The sequence below is a fragment of the Hyla sarda genome, chromosome 2 (assembly GCF_029499605.1).
Source record: "Hyla sarda isolate aHylSar1 chromosome 2, aHylSar1.hap1, whole genome shotgun sequence".
Lineage (NCBI taxonomy): Eukaryota > Metazoa > Chordata > Amphibia > Anura > Hylidae > Hyla > Hyla sarda.
Genome location: NC_079190.1, coordinates 161,930,558 through 161,947,376, shown reverse-complemented (window position 1 = coordinate 161,947,376; position 16,819 = coordinate 161,930,558). Strand labels below are relative to the sequence as shown.

General features: G+C 41.7%; 1 protein-coding gene across 9 annotated transcripts in view; it reads right to left on the bottom strand.

The window, feature by feature from the left end:
- NALCN (sodium leak channel, non-selective) overlaps window positions 1-16,819 on the bottom strand; it is a 657,013-nt gene that overhangs the window by 306,322 nt on the left and 333,872 nt on the right. For all 9 annotated transcript variants that reach the window (XM_056555671.1, XM_056555665.1, XM_056555672.1 and 6 more), the window contains 2 exons: window positions 13,254-13,421; window positions 10,930-11,121 (listed from right to left, as the gene is read on the bottom strand). In XM_056555671.1, the coding sequence (XP_056411646.1) occupies window positions 10,930-11,121; window positions 13,254-13,421 (360 nt within the window). The remainder of the gene's footprint in view (window positions 1-10,929; window positions 11,122-13,253; window positions 13,422-16,819) is intronic.

Below are 16,819 nucleotides of genomic sequence, written 5' to 3'. Positions count from 1 at the left end.
CTACGTCAGCAGAGGGGCGTTGCACACAGGTAAGGGACTTAAAACCATAGAAAAGTTTTTACAAATTTACAGATTTACAAATCTGTTTAACTTTCTGGCACCAGTTGATTTAAAAAAAAAAAGTTTTCCATGGGAGTACACCTTTAAGAACACAGCCCATTGTGGCCTTAAGGACCCAGACAATTTAAATTTTTGCACTTTCATTTTTTCCTCCTCCTCGTCTAAAAATCATAACTCTTTCAATTTTGCACCTACAGACCCATATAAGGGCTTGATTTTTGCATCACCAATTGTACTTTGTAATGACATCACTTATTTTATAACAATCGGCGGTGAAACATAAAAAAAAAATATTTGTGGGGTGAAATCATTTTTTTTTTTTTTTTTTTAAACATGCCATTTTTGGGTTTTGGGGATTCCGATTCTACCTAATGTTAATATTAACCCCTTAAGTACTCAGGTTTTTTTCATTTTTGCACTTTCCTTTTTTCCTCCTCACCTCCTAAAAATCATAATGCTTTCAGTTTTCCACCTACAGACCCATATGAGGGCTTGTTTCTCCAATCATTTCACCACAAAATCTACGTTTACGCATGTGGTGATGTTTATTTTATTTACATTTTTTATTTATGGGAAAAGGTGGTGATTCAAACTTTTATTAGGGAAGGGGTTAATTTACATTTATTAACTATTTTTTTTTTTTTACTTTATTACCCCATTTTTTAGGGGACTATTATATGCAATCCTTGGATTGCATACACTCTTCAATGCTATGCCATAGCGGTGCTCGATTGCTCTAGGCTGCTGAGGCCTTCTGGAGCATCAGAGCACTGATCGGACGGCAAGGAGGCAGGTAAGGGCCCTCCCGTCATCCGCTGAGCTGCGGGGAATGTTTTTTTTTTATGCATTAATAACTCTGAGATGCTTTTACGTTTTATTCTGATTCCGAGATAGTTTTTTTGCGACATATTCTATTTTAACATACAGTGGGGCAAAAAAGTATTTAGTCAGCCACCAATTGTGCAATTTCTCCCACTTAAAAAGATGAGAGAGGTCTGCAATTTTCATCATAGGGATACCTCAACTATGAGAGACATAATGAGAAAAAAAATCCATAAAATCACATTGTCTGATTTTAAAAGAATTTATTTGCAAATTATAGTGGAAAATAAGTATTTGGTCACCTACAACCAAGCAAGATTTCTGGCTCTCACAGACCTGTAACTTCTTCTTTAAGAGTCTCCTCTGTCCTCCACTCGTTACCTGTATTAATGGCACCTGTTTGAACTTGTTATCAGTATAAAGGACACCTGTCCACAACCTCAGTCACACTCCGAACTCCACTATGGCCAAGTTGTTGAAGGACACCAGAATCAAAATTGTAGACCTGCACCAGACTGGGAAGACTGAATCTGCAATAGGCAAGCAGCTTGGTGTGAAGAAATCAACTGTGGGAGCAATTATTAGAAAATGGAAGACATACAAGACCACTGATAATCTCCTTCGATGTTGGGCTCCATGCAAGATCTCACCCTGTGGTGACAAAATGATAAATAGAATGGTGAGCAAAAATCCCAGAAGCACACAAGGGGACTACTGAATGACCTGCAGAGAGCTGGGACCAAAGTAACAAAGGCTACCATCAGTAACACACTACGCCACCAGGAACTCAAATCATGCAGTGCCAGACGTGTCCCCCTTGCTTAATCCAGTACATGTCCGGGCCCGTCTGAAGTTTGCTACAGCATTTGGATGATCCAGAAGAGAATTGGGAGAAAGTAGAACTTTTTGGTAAAAAAAAGTTCGTGTTTGGAGGAGAAATAATGTTGAGTTGCATCCAGAGATCCTCATACCTACTGTGAAGCATGGGGTGGAAACATCATGCTTTGGGGCTGTTTTTCTGCTAAGGGACTAGGACGACTGATCCGTATAAAGGAAAGAATGATTGGGGCCATATATTATAAGATTTTGATTGAAAACCTCCTTCCATCAGCAAGGGCATTGAAGATGAAATGTGGCTGGGTCTTTCAGCATAACATATCTTAAACACACTGCCTGAGCAGCGAAGGAGTGGCTTCATAAGAAGCATTTCAAGGTCCTGAAGTGGCCTAGCCAGTCTCCAGATCTCAACTCTCAAAAACTTTGGAAGGAGTTGAAATTCAGTGTTGCCCAGTGACAGCCCCAAAACATCACTGCTGTAGAGGAGCTCTGCATGGAGGAATGGGCCAAAATACTAGCAACAGTGTGTGAAAACCTTGTGAAGACTTACAGAAAACATTTGACCTCTGTCATTGCCAACAAAGGGTATATAACAAAGTATTGAGATGAACTTTTGTTATTGACTAATTACTTATTTTCCACCATTATTTACAAATAAATTCTTTAAAAATCAGACAATGTGATTTTATAGATTTTGCTTTCTCATTATGTCTCTAGATGAGGTATACCCATGATGGAAATTACAGGCCTCTCTCATCTTTTTAAGTGGGAAAACTTGCACAATTGCTGGCTGACCAACTACTTTTTTGCCCCACTGTAGTGGTAAATTTTCGTTGTTACTTTCTTGGTGAAAAATCCCAAAATTTCATGAAAATTTAGCATTTTTCTAACTCTGAGACTTACTGCTTGTAAGGAAAATGGACATTCCAAATAAATTACTATTATTGATTTACAAATACGTCTACTTTATGTTGGTATCATAAAGTTGACATGTTTTTACTTTAGACTTTAGAGGGCTTCAAAGTATAGCAGCAATTTTAAAAAATTTCACAAAAACTTTAAAATCTCAATATTTCAGGGACCAGTTAAGTTTGAAGTGGATTTGAGGGGCCTTTCAGTGAGAAATACCCCATAAATTACCACATTATAGAAACTGCACCCCTCAAAGTATTCAAAATGACATTCAGAAAATGTGTTAACCCTTAATTTTGCTGCTATTTCACAGGAATAGCAGCAAAATGAAAGAAAAAATTCTAAAATCTTTATTAAATCTTTATTTTTTACAGTCGCATATTCTTGTAAAGCCATTTTTTGCATTTTTACAAGGGGTAAAAGGAGAGAAATTCCCCCCAAATTTGTAACCCCATAAAGTGTTCCAGCGGGCGCAGTAGAGGGCTCAGAAGGGAAGAAGTGACAATGGGATTTTGGGGAGTGAATTTTGCTGAAATCATTTTTGGGGGGCATGTCACAAAAAAACAAACAAACACATGGCATACTATTTTGGAAACTACACCCCTCAAGGAATGGAGCAAGGGGTACAGTGAGCCTAACACCCCACATGTGTTTGATGACTTTTCATTAAAGTCAGATGTGTAAATAAAAAAAATGTTTTTACTAAAATGCATTTCCCCCCCCAAATTTTACATTTTTTGAAGGGGTAATAGGAGAAAATGCCCCCCAAAATCTGTAACCCCATTTCTTCACATCCCATGTGAAGACATCAAGTTCTCTGCTGGCGCACTACAATGCTCAGAAGGAGTCACATTTGGCTTTTGGAAAGCTAATCTTGCTGAAATGGTTTTTGGGGTAACATGTGGGGGGTTCCATTGTTCTGGCACCATGGGGGATTTGTAAACACATGTGGCCTGACATTCTGGACAACTTTTCTCTCAAAAAGCCCACTCCTTCTCTTCTGAGCATTGTAGTTCATCCAAAGAGCACTTTACATCCACATATGAGGTATGTTCTTACTATGAAAATGATGAATTGAAAAATTAAAAATTTAGGGTAACCCCAGCATTTTAGTGACATTTTTTTTCCCATTCTCCTATCCAACTTTAACAAAAAATCGTCAAACACCTGTGGGGTGTTAAGGCTCACTATACCCTTTGTTAAGTTCCATGATGGGTGTAGTTTCCAAAATGTGGTCACATGTGGGTATTTTTTTTTTTTTGCGTTTATGTCAGAATAACTGTAAAATCAGCCACCCCTTTGCAAATCACCAATTTAGGCCTCAAATGTACATAGTGTGCTCTCACTCCTGAGCCTTGTTGTGCGTATGCAGAGCATTTTACGCCCACATATTGGGGGTCTTTTTTTCCCTTTTACCTCTTGTGAAAATGAAAAGTATGGGGCAACACTAGCATGTTAGTGTAAATTTTTTTATTTTTTTTACAGTAACAGGCTGGTGTAGACCCCAACTTTTCCTTTGCATTTCGGGTAAAAGGAGAAAAAGCCCTCCAAAATTTGTAACGCAATTACTCCCAAAGTACGGAAATACCCCATATGTGGCCCTAAACTGTTTCCTTGAAATATGACAGGGCTCCAAAGTGAGAGAGAGCCATGCGCATTTGAGGCCTAAATTAGGTATTTGCATACGGGCGGACCCGGATGCAAGCGTTAAGCCCCATTCACACGGCAGAATTTCCTCAAGCGGAATACCTCCTCAAATGAAAGCTTAATACACTTCTATGGGAGTGCACACTCTCATTCACACGGAATTGGGGTGGATGAGCGGAAATTCTGCCGTGTGAATAGGGCCTTACAATTGCCTCCTCTACCAAAAATATTCTATGTCAGTGATTCCCAAACAGGGTGCCTCCAGCTGTTGCTAAACTCCCAGCATGCCTGGACAGTTAGTGGCTGTCCCTCAATGCTGGGAATTGTTGTTTTGCAACAGCTGGAGGCTCCGTTTTGGAAACACTTTTCATTTTTATTGGGGGGGGGGGGAGGGGATAGTATAAGGGTGTGTATATGTAGTGTTTTATTTTATTACCCTTTATTATGTGTTAGTGTAGTATTTTTAGGGTACATACGGACTGGCTGGGGTTTACGGTGAGTTTCCCTCTAGGAGTTTGAGCTGCGGCAGAAAATTTGCTGCAGCTTTAACTTGAAGCAGCAAGCTCACTGTAAACCCGCCCGTGTGAATGTCCTCTGTACATTCACATGGGGGGGACCTCCAGCTGTTGCAAAACTACAACTCCCAACATGCACTGACAGACTGTGCATGCTGGGAGTTGTACTTTGGCAACGGCTGGAGGCACACTGGTTGGAAAACCTTCAGTTAGGTTCTGTTACCTAACTCCGTATTTTCCAACCAGTGCTCCTCCAGCTGTTGCAAAACTACGACTACCAGCATGTACTGATCACTGAAGGGCACGCTGGGAGATGAAGTTATGCAACAGCTGGAGGTACGCAACGACAACTCCCAGCATGCTGAGGCAGCCGTTTGCTGTTTGTGCATGCTGGGAGTTGTAGTTTTGCAAGATTTAGAGGGCCACGGTTTAGAAATCACTGCACAGATCTCTCCAAACTGTACCCCTCTAAATCTTGCAAAACTACAAATCCCAGCATTCCCAAACAGCTGTCTGCACATCTGGAAGGCTACAGTTTAGATACCAATGTATAGTGGTCTTCAATCTGTGGCTCTCCAGATGTTGCTATGCAACATCGCTGCAACAGGGAGCCGCACCTCATCACAGCCGCCGCAGCAACAGGGACCTCCCGCAGACGATCTTCCCATAAGGGACCTCCACCACCGCCGCATGTAGGACAGTTCCTCCGCTCTGCCCGGACTACCATCGGTGGGCACATCGGGGGAACCGAACTTTAACTCCCCGCTCTGCTATTGGTTGTTCGCTTCTGAACGGCCAAAACCAGGGATAGGTGGGGTGGCACATAGTGAGGGCACCTGTGGAGTCTTCCATAAGCTAGTAACTGAGATTTTAGCTTTAATCGGAATAATGCAAGCTAGGTCTCTGGTTGTAATAGGGATAGAATCGAGGTCAATAAACAATAGTGCCATTTGGGGGGACCAGGGTATATCAACACAGAGTACCTCTTCTAACAGTTGTTTCCAGGAAGTCTAATATTGTGAAATAAGTGGGCATTCCCTTCCCATAAAATCTGATAAGGGAAAACACAAGAATTCTCAATGTGCACCCAAGAAGCAGAGAGGTCACTCTTTCCCAGCCACGTAATGTTTCCACTAAAGTTGCAATATAATAGCAACATAAATCAGGCTCTCCCAGGCCACCTAAATCTTGGGGTTTGGTCAGAATGGAGGCTGCCAGTTTAGATTCATTACCGGACCACACAAAGTTAGAGAGGAGGGATTGAGCTTTAGAGAAGAAAGATTTAGGAATAGAGATAGGGAGGTTCCGAATGAGGTAAAGAAATGAAGGAGAAGCAGCATCTTAAAAGCAGCCACTCTGCCTGTCCAGGATATATATCAAAGCCTGTCATTCAATCTGCTACTTTGCTAATGTCCCATAAGAAAGAATCATAGTTATCAGTATATAGAAGCTTGTGAGGATATTTATTCCTAGGTACAGTGGGGATCAAAAGTTTGGGCACCCAGGGTAAAAATTTGTATTAATGTGCATAAAGAAGCCAAGGAAAGATGGAAAAATCTCCAAAAGGCATCAAATTACAGATTAGACATTCTTATAATATGTCAACAAAAGCTATATTTTATTTCCATCATTTACACTTTCAAAATAACAGAAAACAAAAAAATGGCGTCTGCAAAAGTTTGGGCACCCTGCAGAGTTAATATCTTGTACTGCCCCCTTTGGCAAGTATCACAGCATTTTGTAGCCAGCCAAGAGTCTTTAAATTCTTGTTTGAGGTATCTTTGCCCATTCTTCCTTACAAAAGTCTTCCAGTTCTTTGAGATTTCTGGGCTGTCTGTCACGCTCTTTTAAGGTCTATCCATAGATTTTCAATTATGTTGAGGTCAGGAGATTGTGAAGGCCATGGCAAAACCTTCAGTTTTTGCCTCTTTATGTAATCCCCCGTGGATTTCGAGGTGTGTTTAGGATCATTATCCATTTGTAGAAGCCATCCTCTCTTGAACTTCAGCTTTTTCACAGATGGCATCAAGTTAGTAACCAAAATTTGCTGAAAATGTAATGAATCAATTTTTCCTTCTACTCGTCAGATGTTCCCTGTGCTACTGGCTGCAATACAACCCCAAAACATGATTGATCCACCGCCATGCTTAACAGTTGGACAGAGGTTCTTTTCATTAAATTCTGTTCCCCTTCTTCTCCAAACATACCTTTGCTCATTCCGGCCAAAAAGTTCAATTTTAACCTCATCGGTCCACAGAACTTGCTTCCAAAATGCATCAGGCTTGTCTATGTGTGCATTTGCAAAGTTCAAATGCTGATTTTTGTGGTGAGGACGTAGAAGAGGTTTTCTTCTGATGACTCTTCCATGAAGACCATATTTGTAAAAGTATCTCTTTATAGTGGAATAGTGTACCACAACTTCAGTGTCTGCCACATCTTTCTGCAAGAATAGAGTAATAGCTGCGTGGTCAGACCACTTGATTGTTTCAATGGTGGAATCAGATAGGACATCTACATAGGGTTGTTCCACCAAAAATATGTCCAGTCTCAAATAATATTATGAGTGATGGAGTGGTGAGTACAGTTCCTCTCACTAGAGTGCATAATACGCCATACATCATACAGCTCAGCGCACCACAGTAAATGAGCAAAAGAGGTGAACGGGGTGCGGTGTGAAGTTGTAGTATCAAATGTGGAATCTAATACCAGGTTGAAATCTCCACATACTATCATTGGGCCTACCTTTGTTGGGAGGCTACTTTCAATGTGCGGCGTATAAAACGCACCTACCCTGATTGGGTGCATATATAGAGAGGATAGTATAGGGAAGTGGTTCTCAACCTTTTAAGGGTGAAAGTATGTTGGTGTGTACCCTTCGCACGTAAGGTACCCACAGACAAAATAAGTCATAAAAGTACTTAAAGGGGTATTCCAGGAATTTGTTTTATTTGACTATGCTACAGGGGCTGTAAAGTTAGTGTAGTTCATAATATAGGTTCATAATATAGTGCCTTTACCTGTGTGTGACAGTTTTCTCACACTTTTTTCACCCCAATAATTATTTTTGACAGCATACAAAATGACTGTTGTCTCAGATTTTTCTTTTTTTTTTTAAAAAAAGAAAACTGAGACAAGAAATACCAGTTCTCAAAAAGCTAACCACAGTGTTATTGGTAATCTCACAACAGAGCCATTTAGCCCCAAGACAAGCGCAGATCCTTCCTAAGCATGTCCATTACTGTCTGCCAGGTACGTACTAAAATCACCTTATGGTGGATAACCCCTTTAATTTCATAATGGCGTGTGCTTACCTTTCTAATGCAATACTAATGCGATACTTAATCCCCTTGTGCTATTATTCCCCCCTCCCTCTTATCCACTTTTGCCATAATTGGATAATGGCAAAAGTGAATCAGAGGGAGGGGAGAATTATGGCACAAGGGGATTAAGATGTGAGGGGATAATGATTACCCCCCCCCCCCCCTCATATTAATCCCCTTGTGCCATTATTTCCCCCTCCCTCCGGTTCACATTTGCCATTAACCCCCCCCCCCTCCATCTTAATCCCCTTTTGCCATTATTCCCCCCCCCTCCGGTTCCCATTTGCCATCCCCCCCCCCCTTCCATCTTAATCCCCTTGTGCCATTATTCCCCCCTCTGCTATGATCACCCTGGGCATATATATATATAGATAGATAGATAGATAGATAGATAGAGAGGAGAGAGAGAGGGGGAGAGAGAGGTACATACAATAACACCCTCCCATACTGCGGTGTTACACTTAGTTTAACATGATTAACAGGCCTGTGTCTATCCCGTTTGGTGGGAGTCGGAGGGCCGCAATGACAGGTGACATCTTTCTGCGCTCCGTGCAACCTCAGCTGCATCACACGTCAGGCCTGGCAGTGGCCGCAGCTCAGGCCGCGGTACAATATAGTGAGCTACTGCGTCATCCAATCCCTGCTCTGCACTGACAAATACTGGCCAAGGCATGGCCGGTATTTGTCAGCGAATTCCCGTACCCACTCATAACCCTTGGCGTACCCTTAGGAGTACACGTACCCCTGGTTGAGAACCCCTGGTATAGGGTGTGTTATTGATGGAGCAAACCAGGAGGACATAACGACCACAGGGGTCCGAGATTTTCTTGGTCACAGAAAAAGCAACAGTATTTTTGCCTGCTATTAAGACACCCCTAGATTTTGAGGAGAAATGAGACTGAAAAATATGAGGGTAAGCATGATGTTTAACACAGTAGGCATCAGTGCTAAGCAAATGTGTCTCTTGGGCACAAATGATGTCACCCCCTAAGGATAAAGCTTCCTTCCATAGAAAAGCTATCTTATGTGGGCTGTTCAGACTGTTTACATTAATACTTACTATCTTAAGAACCATGAAAATATATGTAATAATGAGAGAATATAGTAAGTTATCAAGGAGGAAGGGGATCCAGTGCACCTCCCAGCCAGCATGCACGGGTCACAATAGTATAGGCAACGCAGAAAGGACACATAAAAATACATCCACCAACTATAAACAGTGGAAACAGTAGAAATCAAACATTAATTAACTAATAAAACCACTGAAAAAAGGTAAGAAACCATGGCAAAAGCCAATAGACACAGGTCGGGCGAGTGACCATGCCGAAGCCAGAGACTAGGAGAACACATGAGCTCAGGAAGGAGCAAGGAGCATAAAGGAGCACAATTCGGATGTCCCGGATCCACGGCGCCCCCCCCCCCCCCATAAGGCAGGGCCATCATCAGGGGGGTGCTCCGGTCCTAGCATGCGGCAGCCCTAGGGCCCCGAGCCCCCCTGGGTGCCTGGGCCCCTTACTGTGATACCGGCTGTACCCCCCCTGATGGCGGCTCTGCCTTTGACTGTCCAGGCATGCTTGGAGTTGTAGTTTTGCATCAGCTGGAGTCACATGATTGGTAAAACTCTGTGTTACAGCAGTGTTGCTGCAAGCTGTGTTCCTCCTGCAGCCTTGTCCATTAGCCATCTCTTGTTCATAATCCTTGGACAAGCTGATGCAGCTATGGGGCTCGTCAGTGTCCCAGGAGGCATGTGGTATTTTCAAAGACATTTTTCTTCAATAAAATTTGAAAATGTTTTAAAGAAGTATATAAGAAAAACTATTGTTTTGCCAAGATGTAAAACATGTAAAAAGTTGACAGCGACAGTGCCCATTTAATCACTCAAGGAATTTGCCCCAAAGACCTCGAAAAGGGCATTAAAACCATGGACAAGATCTTAATGAAAAAAGAAAACGTTCCCACTCCTTATCTATGAACTGCATCACTATTTACAGCCCCCGTTGTTCACTCCTCTCCTCAAGTTGATGCTGATGCGTTATGTCACTTGCTGCACTCACCTTATTGTTCCTTTGTCCCCTTGAGTATAAATGCTTGACCCTTCAGATATTGGGCCAGATTTATCTAACTGTATCAGAGAAAAAAATGTGTGATTTTCCCACAGCAACCAATCACAGCTCAGCTTTCACTTCACCAGAGCTCATTAGTTGAGCTGTGATCGGTCGCTGTTGAAAGCTTGCAATTTATCATCTTTTTCAGTAAGCCAAAAATGCTAAGGCTACTTTCACACTGCTGCTGGGCTCTGCCACAAACGGCCACTAATGCTCTCTCTTTTTTTTTTTTTTTGCCTTTAACGGACATTAGTGTGACTGAGCCCAACGGGAGGCATAACGGGCACAGAGGAACCCATTCACTTAAATGGGATTCTCTGATGTCCGTTATTGCGGCCGTTATTCCACTGGAAGATAGCGGGAGAAAAAGACATCACAAGCACAAATTTTTCTCCCGCTATCTTCTAACGCCCGTCACACTGCCAGGTACTAACGGCAGTGTGAAAGGAGCCTAAGCTATGCGACTGACAATGCAAGATTTTCATGATGTAATAATCTGTGAAAAGTGCCCCAAAAACAGTGAAATTCACCTTAAATTTTTAGTGAATTTCATTAGTTCTCATTACTGAAAACTTTTCATTTATTTATTCCCCAGTGTGTTGTTTGTATCTGCTTTGACAATAAAGAATTATATATGCTAGAAGATTTCATCATGTACATTGCAATATAATGGTTATATATATGAGTAATGCTTTTGCATTCATTACATACCCGAGGAAAAGTTGTGAACCGGTCTAACTCCTCCACAAAGCAGAACATCTGCAAACTGATAGCTGACATGACAATAAGGAGACTCGCAGTGAACACCACCAGGCTTCCTAGTTTTTTACCGGGTCCAAATATTTTATACACAAAGTCCTCCAAAGCAGGGGAAATCTTTATCAGTCGCACAACTCTTAATACCTACAATAAAAAAAAGCATGTTTATTCCATTACCCAAATCTTAGATCATTCTTTCATTCAGTTTGAGACAGGCCACAAACTTTTGGCACACAATATTAAGTTTCTCTTTAGAGAAAAGTAAGAGATAAAAATTAAAAAAGAGAGAACTGCTTTGAGCATCTTTACTTTAAAAATACAGTTCCCTGTGCAAAAAGTAACACCATGTAATGTTGATTCACAGAATATTTACAGGTGAAACTCGAAAAATTGGAATATTGTGCAAAAGTTCATTTATTTGAGTAAATCAACTCATCTGCGGAAGGAAGCATGAAGTGCTCCAAAATCTCCTGGTAGACGGATGTGTTGATCATGGACTTAATAAAGCAGTGGACCAACACCAGCACATGACACGGCTCCCCAAAATCTAAAATATATTGGGGATTTGGGGTTTTCATGAGCTGTAAGCCATAATCATCCGAATTATGACAAAATCACAGCTTGAACTCTCTTGCTTTACAAGTAATGAGTCTCTCTCATATATTAGTTTCACCTTTTAAAGTGGTACGCCACTGCCCCAGCGTTTGCAACTATCTGTTCCGAAGACTGGGTGAAGGCTGCAGGGGTCGTGACGTCATGGCCTTGCCCCTCGTGACAACACACTACGCCCCCTCAATGCAAGTCTATGGGAGAGGGCACCCTCCCATAGAATTGCATTGAGGGGGTGTGGTGTGACATCAGGAGAGGCGTGGCCCTAACATCACAACCCCTGAAGCCCGGACCCAGCATTCGGAACAAAATTTTCCGAATGCTGGGGCAGTGGAGTACCCCTTTAAATTGCATTACCGAAAGAAATGAACTTTTGCACAATATTCAAATTTCATCTGTATTAAAGTGAACTTGTACCTGTCATTTCAAAAGATTTTAAAATCTGCTCTGGTAATGTGGAGGGACAACATGTTACACAGTTTTTACGAGGTAATTTGCGAGCAAAATGAAACAAACAACAACAGCAGGATCGTAGCAGGGAAAGGGTTATACTAAGCACCAAACTGTTGTTGCTGTTAAGAAGCTAAAGGGAGGGGACTATTACTCTGCAGCATTGTGGACAGCAGGCCAGAACTTGGGTGGGCAGAGATCAGAAGGAAGCCTTGATTTACCTTTGAGGAACTGTGTGGATCACTGGCTCAGCTTGTAGGTACACAGCCCAGGCTTTCTCAGGCTCACTTTTCTGCACATGACACTGGCTAAACCCCATCCTTATGTCCTATAATTTGTCCTGCTCTAGCTGTAACTAGAGATTTTCCCTGACAACAGGCAGTGGACATTAGATTGCAAAAAAGTAAGACAACTAGTGGGCAAGACGGGATTTACAAACATGTTAGGGATCACATTGCCGGGAGGGTAATTAATAATTACACAATATATTAAGATTATGTATATGAGGTTTTTTTTATCCAGGAGATTGCACAACCAATGTTGTATAAGAATACCCAAAACATACTAGAAGGTGAACTGGATTTAAATGAAATTGTTTACAATGATTTTATTATTATTTTATGTACATGATTTTTGGGAAATTATACCGTAAGCCTAAAAGATAAATGTTAATAAAAGTGAGTGCATTCAGCAAAATATTTGTACTATATAAGACTACATTCACACGGTTGATGAGCTTCCTCTCGTTCAGGGTTGGTTCAGCATCGAACATCGGAGCTGACCGGACCCTTTGTTCAGGTGATACCTAACAGATCCCATTCACTTGAATGGTGTATGTTGGGTTTCTGGCATTTTAGTGGAGTTGAGCAAAGAAAAAATATTGAACATGCAGTATTTTTTTTCTCTGTCCAATTTCTATCTTTTTAAGGGGTTGAGTGAAGGAGCTTTCTGAAGCAGAGCACTGGCACTTTAAATCTAGCCTAAATAATGTAGAATAATCAATACTGACTATTTACCAGCTTCTATACTTATAATTATTATGTTATGCTTCTCATACACACTTGAAAAGTAGCATTACACAGCAGTCATCTAACATATGGTTTTGCGGAAAGCCCTCCAAAGTGAAAGCAGCTTCATCTACATACTGTATATATCCTAATAAGGGAAAATTGGGTTGACCCATTTAATTGTTGTTGCTGCAAAACTTTTTCACATACCTGAAAGTATGTAAACTGAGAGTGATAGAGAACTGGATAAATATGAAGCGTTGTTCCAACAACAAGGAGCAGTTCAAATTTGTGAAGAGAGGAGCTAATATAGCCTGTAAATCCCAAACACCAAATTTTCAACAGAGCTTCCAGGTCAAAAAGTACAGTGAATGCCACCTGTGAAGAAAAAGAGAAAGAAAGGTAATACTCAACAGACTAAGTGTCATAATTGTGCTCGGTGTGACTGTATTCCCAGGCTTTGTTTATGCAACTTTATATGTAAAAAAAAAAAGTTTTGAAGTAATGTGTATATACAGTATATCTCTGGTGATGGTATGAAAGCAAATTTTAAAAGTATGTCGACAACAGAATATTCTAAGGAAACCAGGCACTTCAGCTTAAGCCAGCTACTAGGAGGATTCTGTTAGTTTCTTTTAGAAATAGTTCTAAAATTAAAGGTGCCCCCTACACGCCCCCTCCCCTACAGTTCTATGGGAGAGGCGGGGAGGCACGAACGAACGAAAAAATACATTGCCAAAGATTAATTTCACTAAAAATAATGTTTCAATGAAAATAGTCTTTGTGGCAGTCTTTATAATATTTGCAAAGAAAAAGTAGTTATATTGAATAAAATGGATTTTCTCACCGATGCTGTTCCTTCTCTGGAGGCTGTTACTAGATATTAAACCCCACTCACCATTTAGGTGTTGTAGATAATAGCAAAGGACTACAGAGCCAAGGTGCCTGTATCTTGCATCAGGTCTTATATAGAGATGATGGAGGACTGCAAGTCCAAGAATGCCCGTAATCAGGTTCTGGAGAGTGATGGTATGAACCGGCCGGCAGATTTGTAGCTGGGGTGCACCTTGAGATGTATCGCTGGACTTTAGAATGGTCTTACTCAATCGTGGGTCTGTGGCCGCAGATGCCGGGAGCTCCTGTAGTACATGCAGCATCCTTGAGGATCGGGGTGCTCGTACTTAATATAGGATGCAAGGTACAAGTAGGTATACTGATGGTTATAGATTTGTTCAAAATATAATTTCATATAGTTTCAGGGCGTGGTGACCCTTTCTTCAGCAGCAGGTATATAATAATCACAATATCACAGTCTTTAGTGGGCATGGCTTGGCATGCTGGAGTAAGGGCGCACGCTGCTGGAGCTACGGGTCAGCACATCTTTACTAAAAAAATTCCAAGAGTAAGGTTGCCAATTTCCCTCCACATCCACAGTGGGACAATAACTAACACTTTAACAGGTCTCAGACATTTGGAGCACATCTGAGCCCCTGGGCTGCATGGTGGCTGTTCCTTCTCTTCCTGCACACAGCTCTCTTTCACCGGTCAGGTGACTTTCCGGAAGTCTTCATCTGCAGTGTCCAGGCACCTTCAGCTCCCTCCACGGTGATGTTCAGGTTGCCTGAAACTCCTACTCCACTGGCGTCTCTTTCTCCACATGTGGCATAGGCTTCTGCTGAAATGTGTGCCTTCCACGATGGCCGCCACCATTTCTCCTGTATGGAGGCACCTCACTACTCTTCCCTTGGGCAGATAGGCTCTGCATCCCCTGTGCCTCTTATTCACTGGCTGGCACCTCTTAGGAGCCTACACAGTTGGGGAACCTGCTAGTGCCCACTTCCCTGCACCACCTTGAAACCCATATGATGAACATGTTATTAGGGGAAAGCTCTATCTACAACCCAGAATGCACTAACGCTAGCAACCATCCCCCTGCTGTGGGAATAGCTGGACCTGCACAGTCAGCTGCTGGGCACATTTCTACTGAGTGGGTCCCCTGCCAAAGAGCTCTTCCACAACTGTGGCATTTATCCCCTTAAGGACCAAGCCCATTTTGACCTTAAGGACAAGGCCAATTTTATTTTAGCATTTTAGTTATTTCCTCCTTGTCTTCTAAAAATCGTAGCTCTTTTATAGTTTCATCCACAGACTAGTATGAGGGCTTGCTTTTTGTGCGACCAGTTGTCCTGCATAATGACATCACTAATTTTACCATAAAATGTATGGCGCAACCAAAAAAATACTATTTGTGTGGGGTAATTAAGATGAAAACCGCAATTTTGCAAAGTTTGGAAGGCTTTGTTTTCACGCCGTACAATTTACGGTAAAAATTACATGTTCTTTATTCTGTGGGTCAATACGCTTAAAATTATACCCATGACTTTTCTATTATTGATGCGCTTAAAAAAAAAAAAAAAACTGTTTAACCAAATTAGTATGTTTAAAATCCTTCAGTTTTGATGACCTATCACTTTTATTGATACCACATTTGTTTATATAAAACTATAAATTATTTTATTATTTTTTTATTTTTTTATAAGATGTGACAAAAAAAGCAGCAATTTTGCTTTTATTGATTTTTTTTTTTTTACGTACACGGCGTTCACCGTACGGGATCAGTAACAGTATATTTTAATAGTTAGGACATTTACACACACAGCAATACCAAATATGTGTATAAATGTATTTGTTTTACACTTTATGGGGGTAAAATGGGAAAAAAAGGCATTTTACATTTTTATTGGGGATTTTTCATTTTTTTACTTTAATTTTTACACTTTAATAGTCCCCATAGGGGACTATCATTCTATAGCAATCCTTTGTTCAGTGCTATGCATAGGGCATAGCACTGATCAGTGTTATCGGTGATCTTCTGCTCTGGTCTGCTCGATCTCAGACCAGAGCAGAAGACCCCGGGAGATGGCCGGAGCCCGGTGAGGGGACCTCTGGCCACCATGCTGGATGATCGGATCCCCACGTCAGCGCTCCGGGCGATCCGATCATCCATTTAAAGTACTGCACTGCCGCAGATCCCGTGATCTGTATTGATCACGGCATCTGAGGAGTTAATGGCGGACATTACCGGCGGGTCCCTGGCTGCTGATAGCAGCCGGGACCTTCTGCACATGACGCGAGCACCGGTCCGGTGCTCATGGTCATGACGGAGAGTAAATGCACGCCATGTCGTTAAGGGGTTAAAGCTCATTGTTCAGCACAGTGCCCAGATAGCCTCCATAGCCTTCTCTCCACAGTAGTCCTCCAGATGCTTGAGGGATTCTTTACATTCACACTTCCATACTTTTTCCGTATGCCCTGATAAACTGCATGCGTTCCTTGGAGATCATAATGAACTAGATAGGGCACACAGGGCCCTCTGCCCTACCAAACTTAATCATCAATGCCCTTGAGATGTCATCTGTCAGGCGTACTTTTATGCTATAAAAAAGGATATTTTACTTCACGCTCGCACCTGCCACCAGATCCCCTATAAAGAAGTTCTGATCCAGAAGTTTTGACAGAACAGGACATTCCTTATCCCCGTTGACCAGTACGCAAAAATAACAGTGCTTTTTCTTATGTTCTTCTGAGGATCTTCTTGGATTCTTACACTTGGATATGCCGAATATTACCCTTTAAGACTGGCCGATGCGCTCCCTTTCCACACCCATACGGCCGCTACAACATTCTCTGCAGAAGACATCAAAGTCTGCATGCTTTGGACTCACTGCAAGAGGTTCCCATCATCAAAGGTTTGGTACCAGGCTACAGACTGTCTT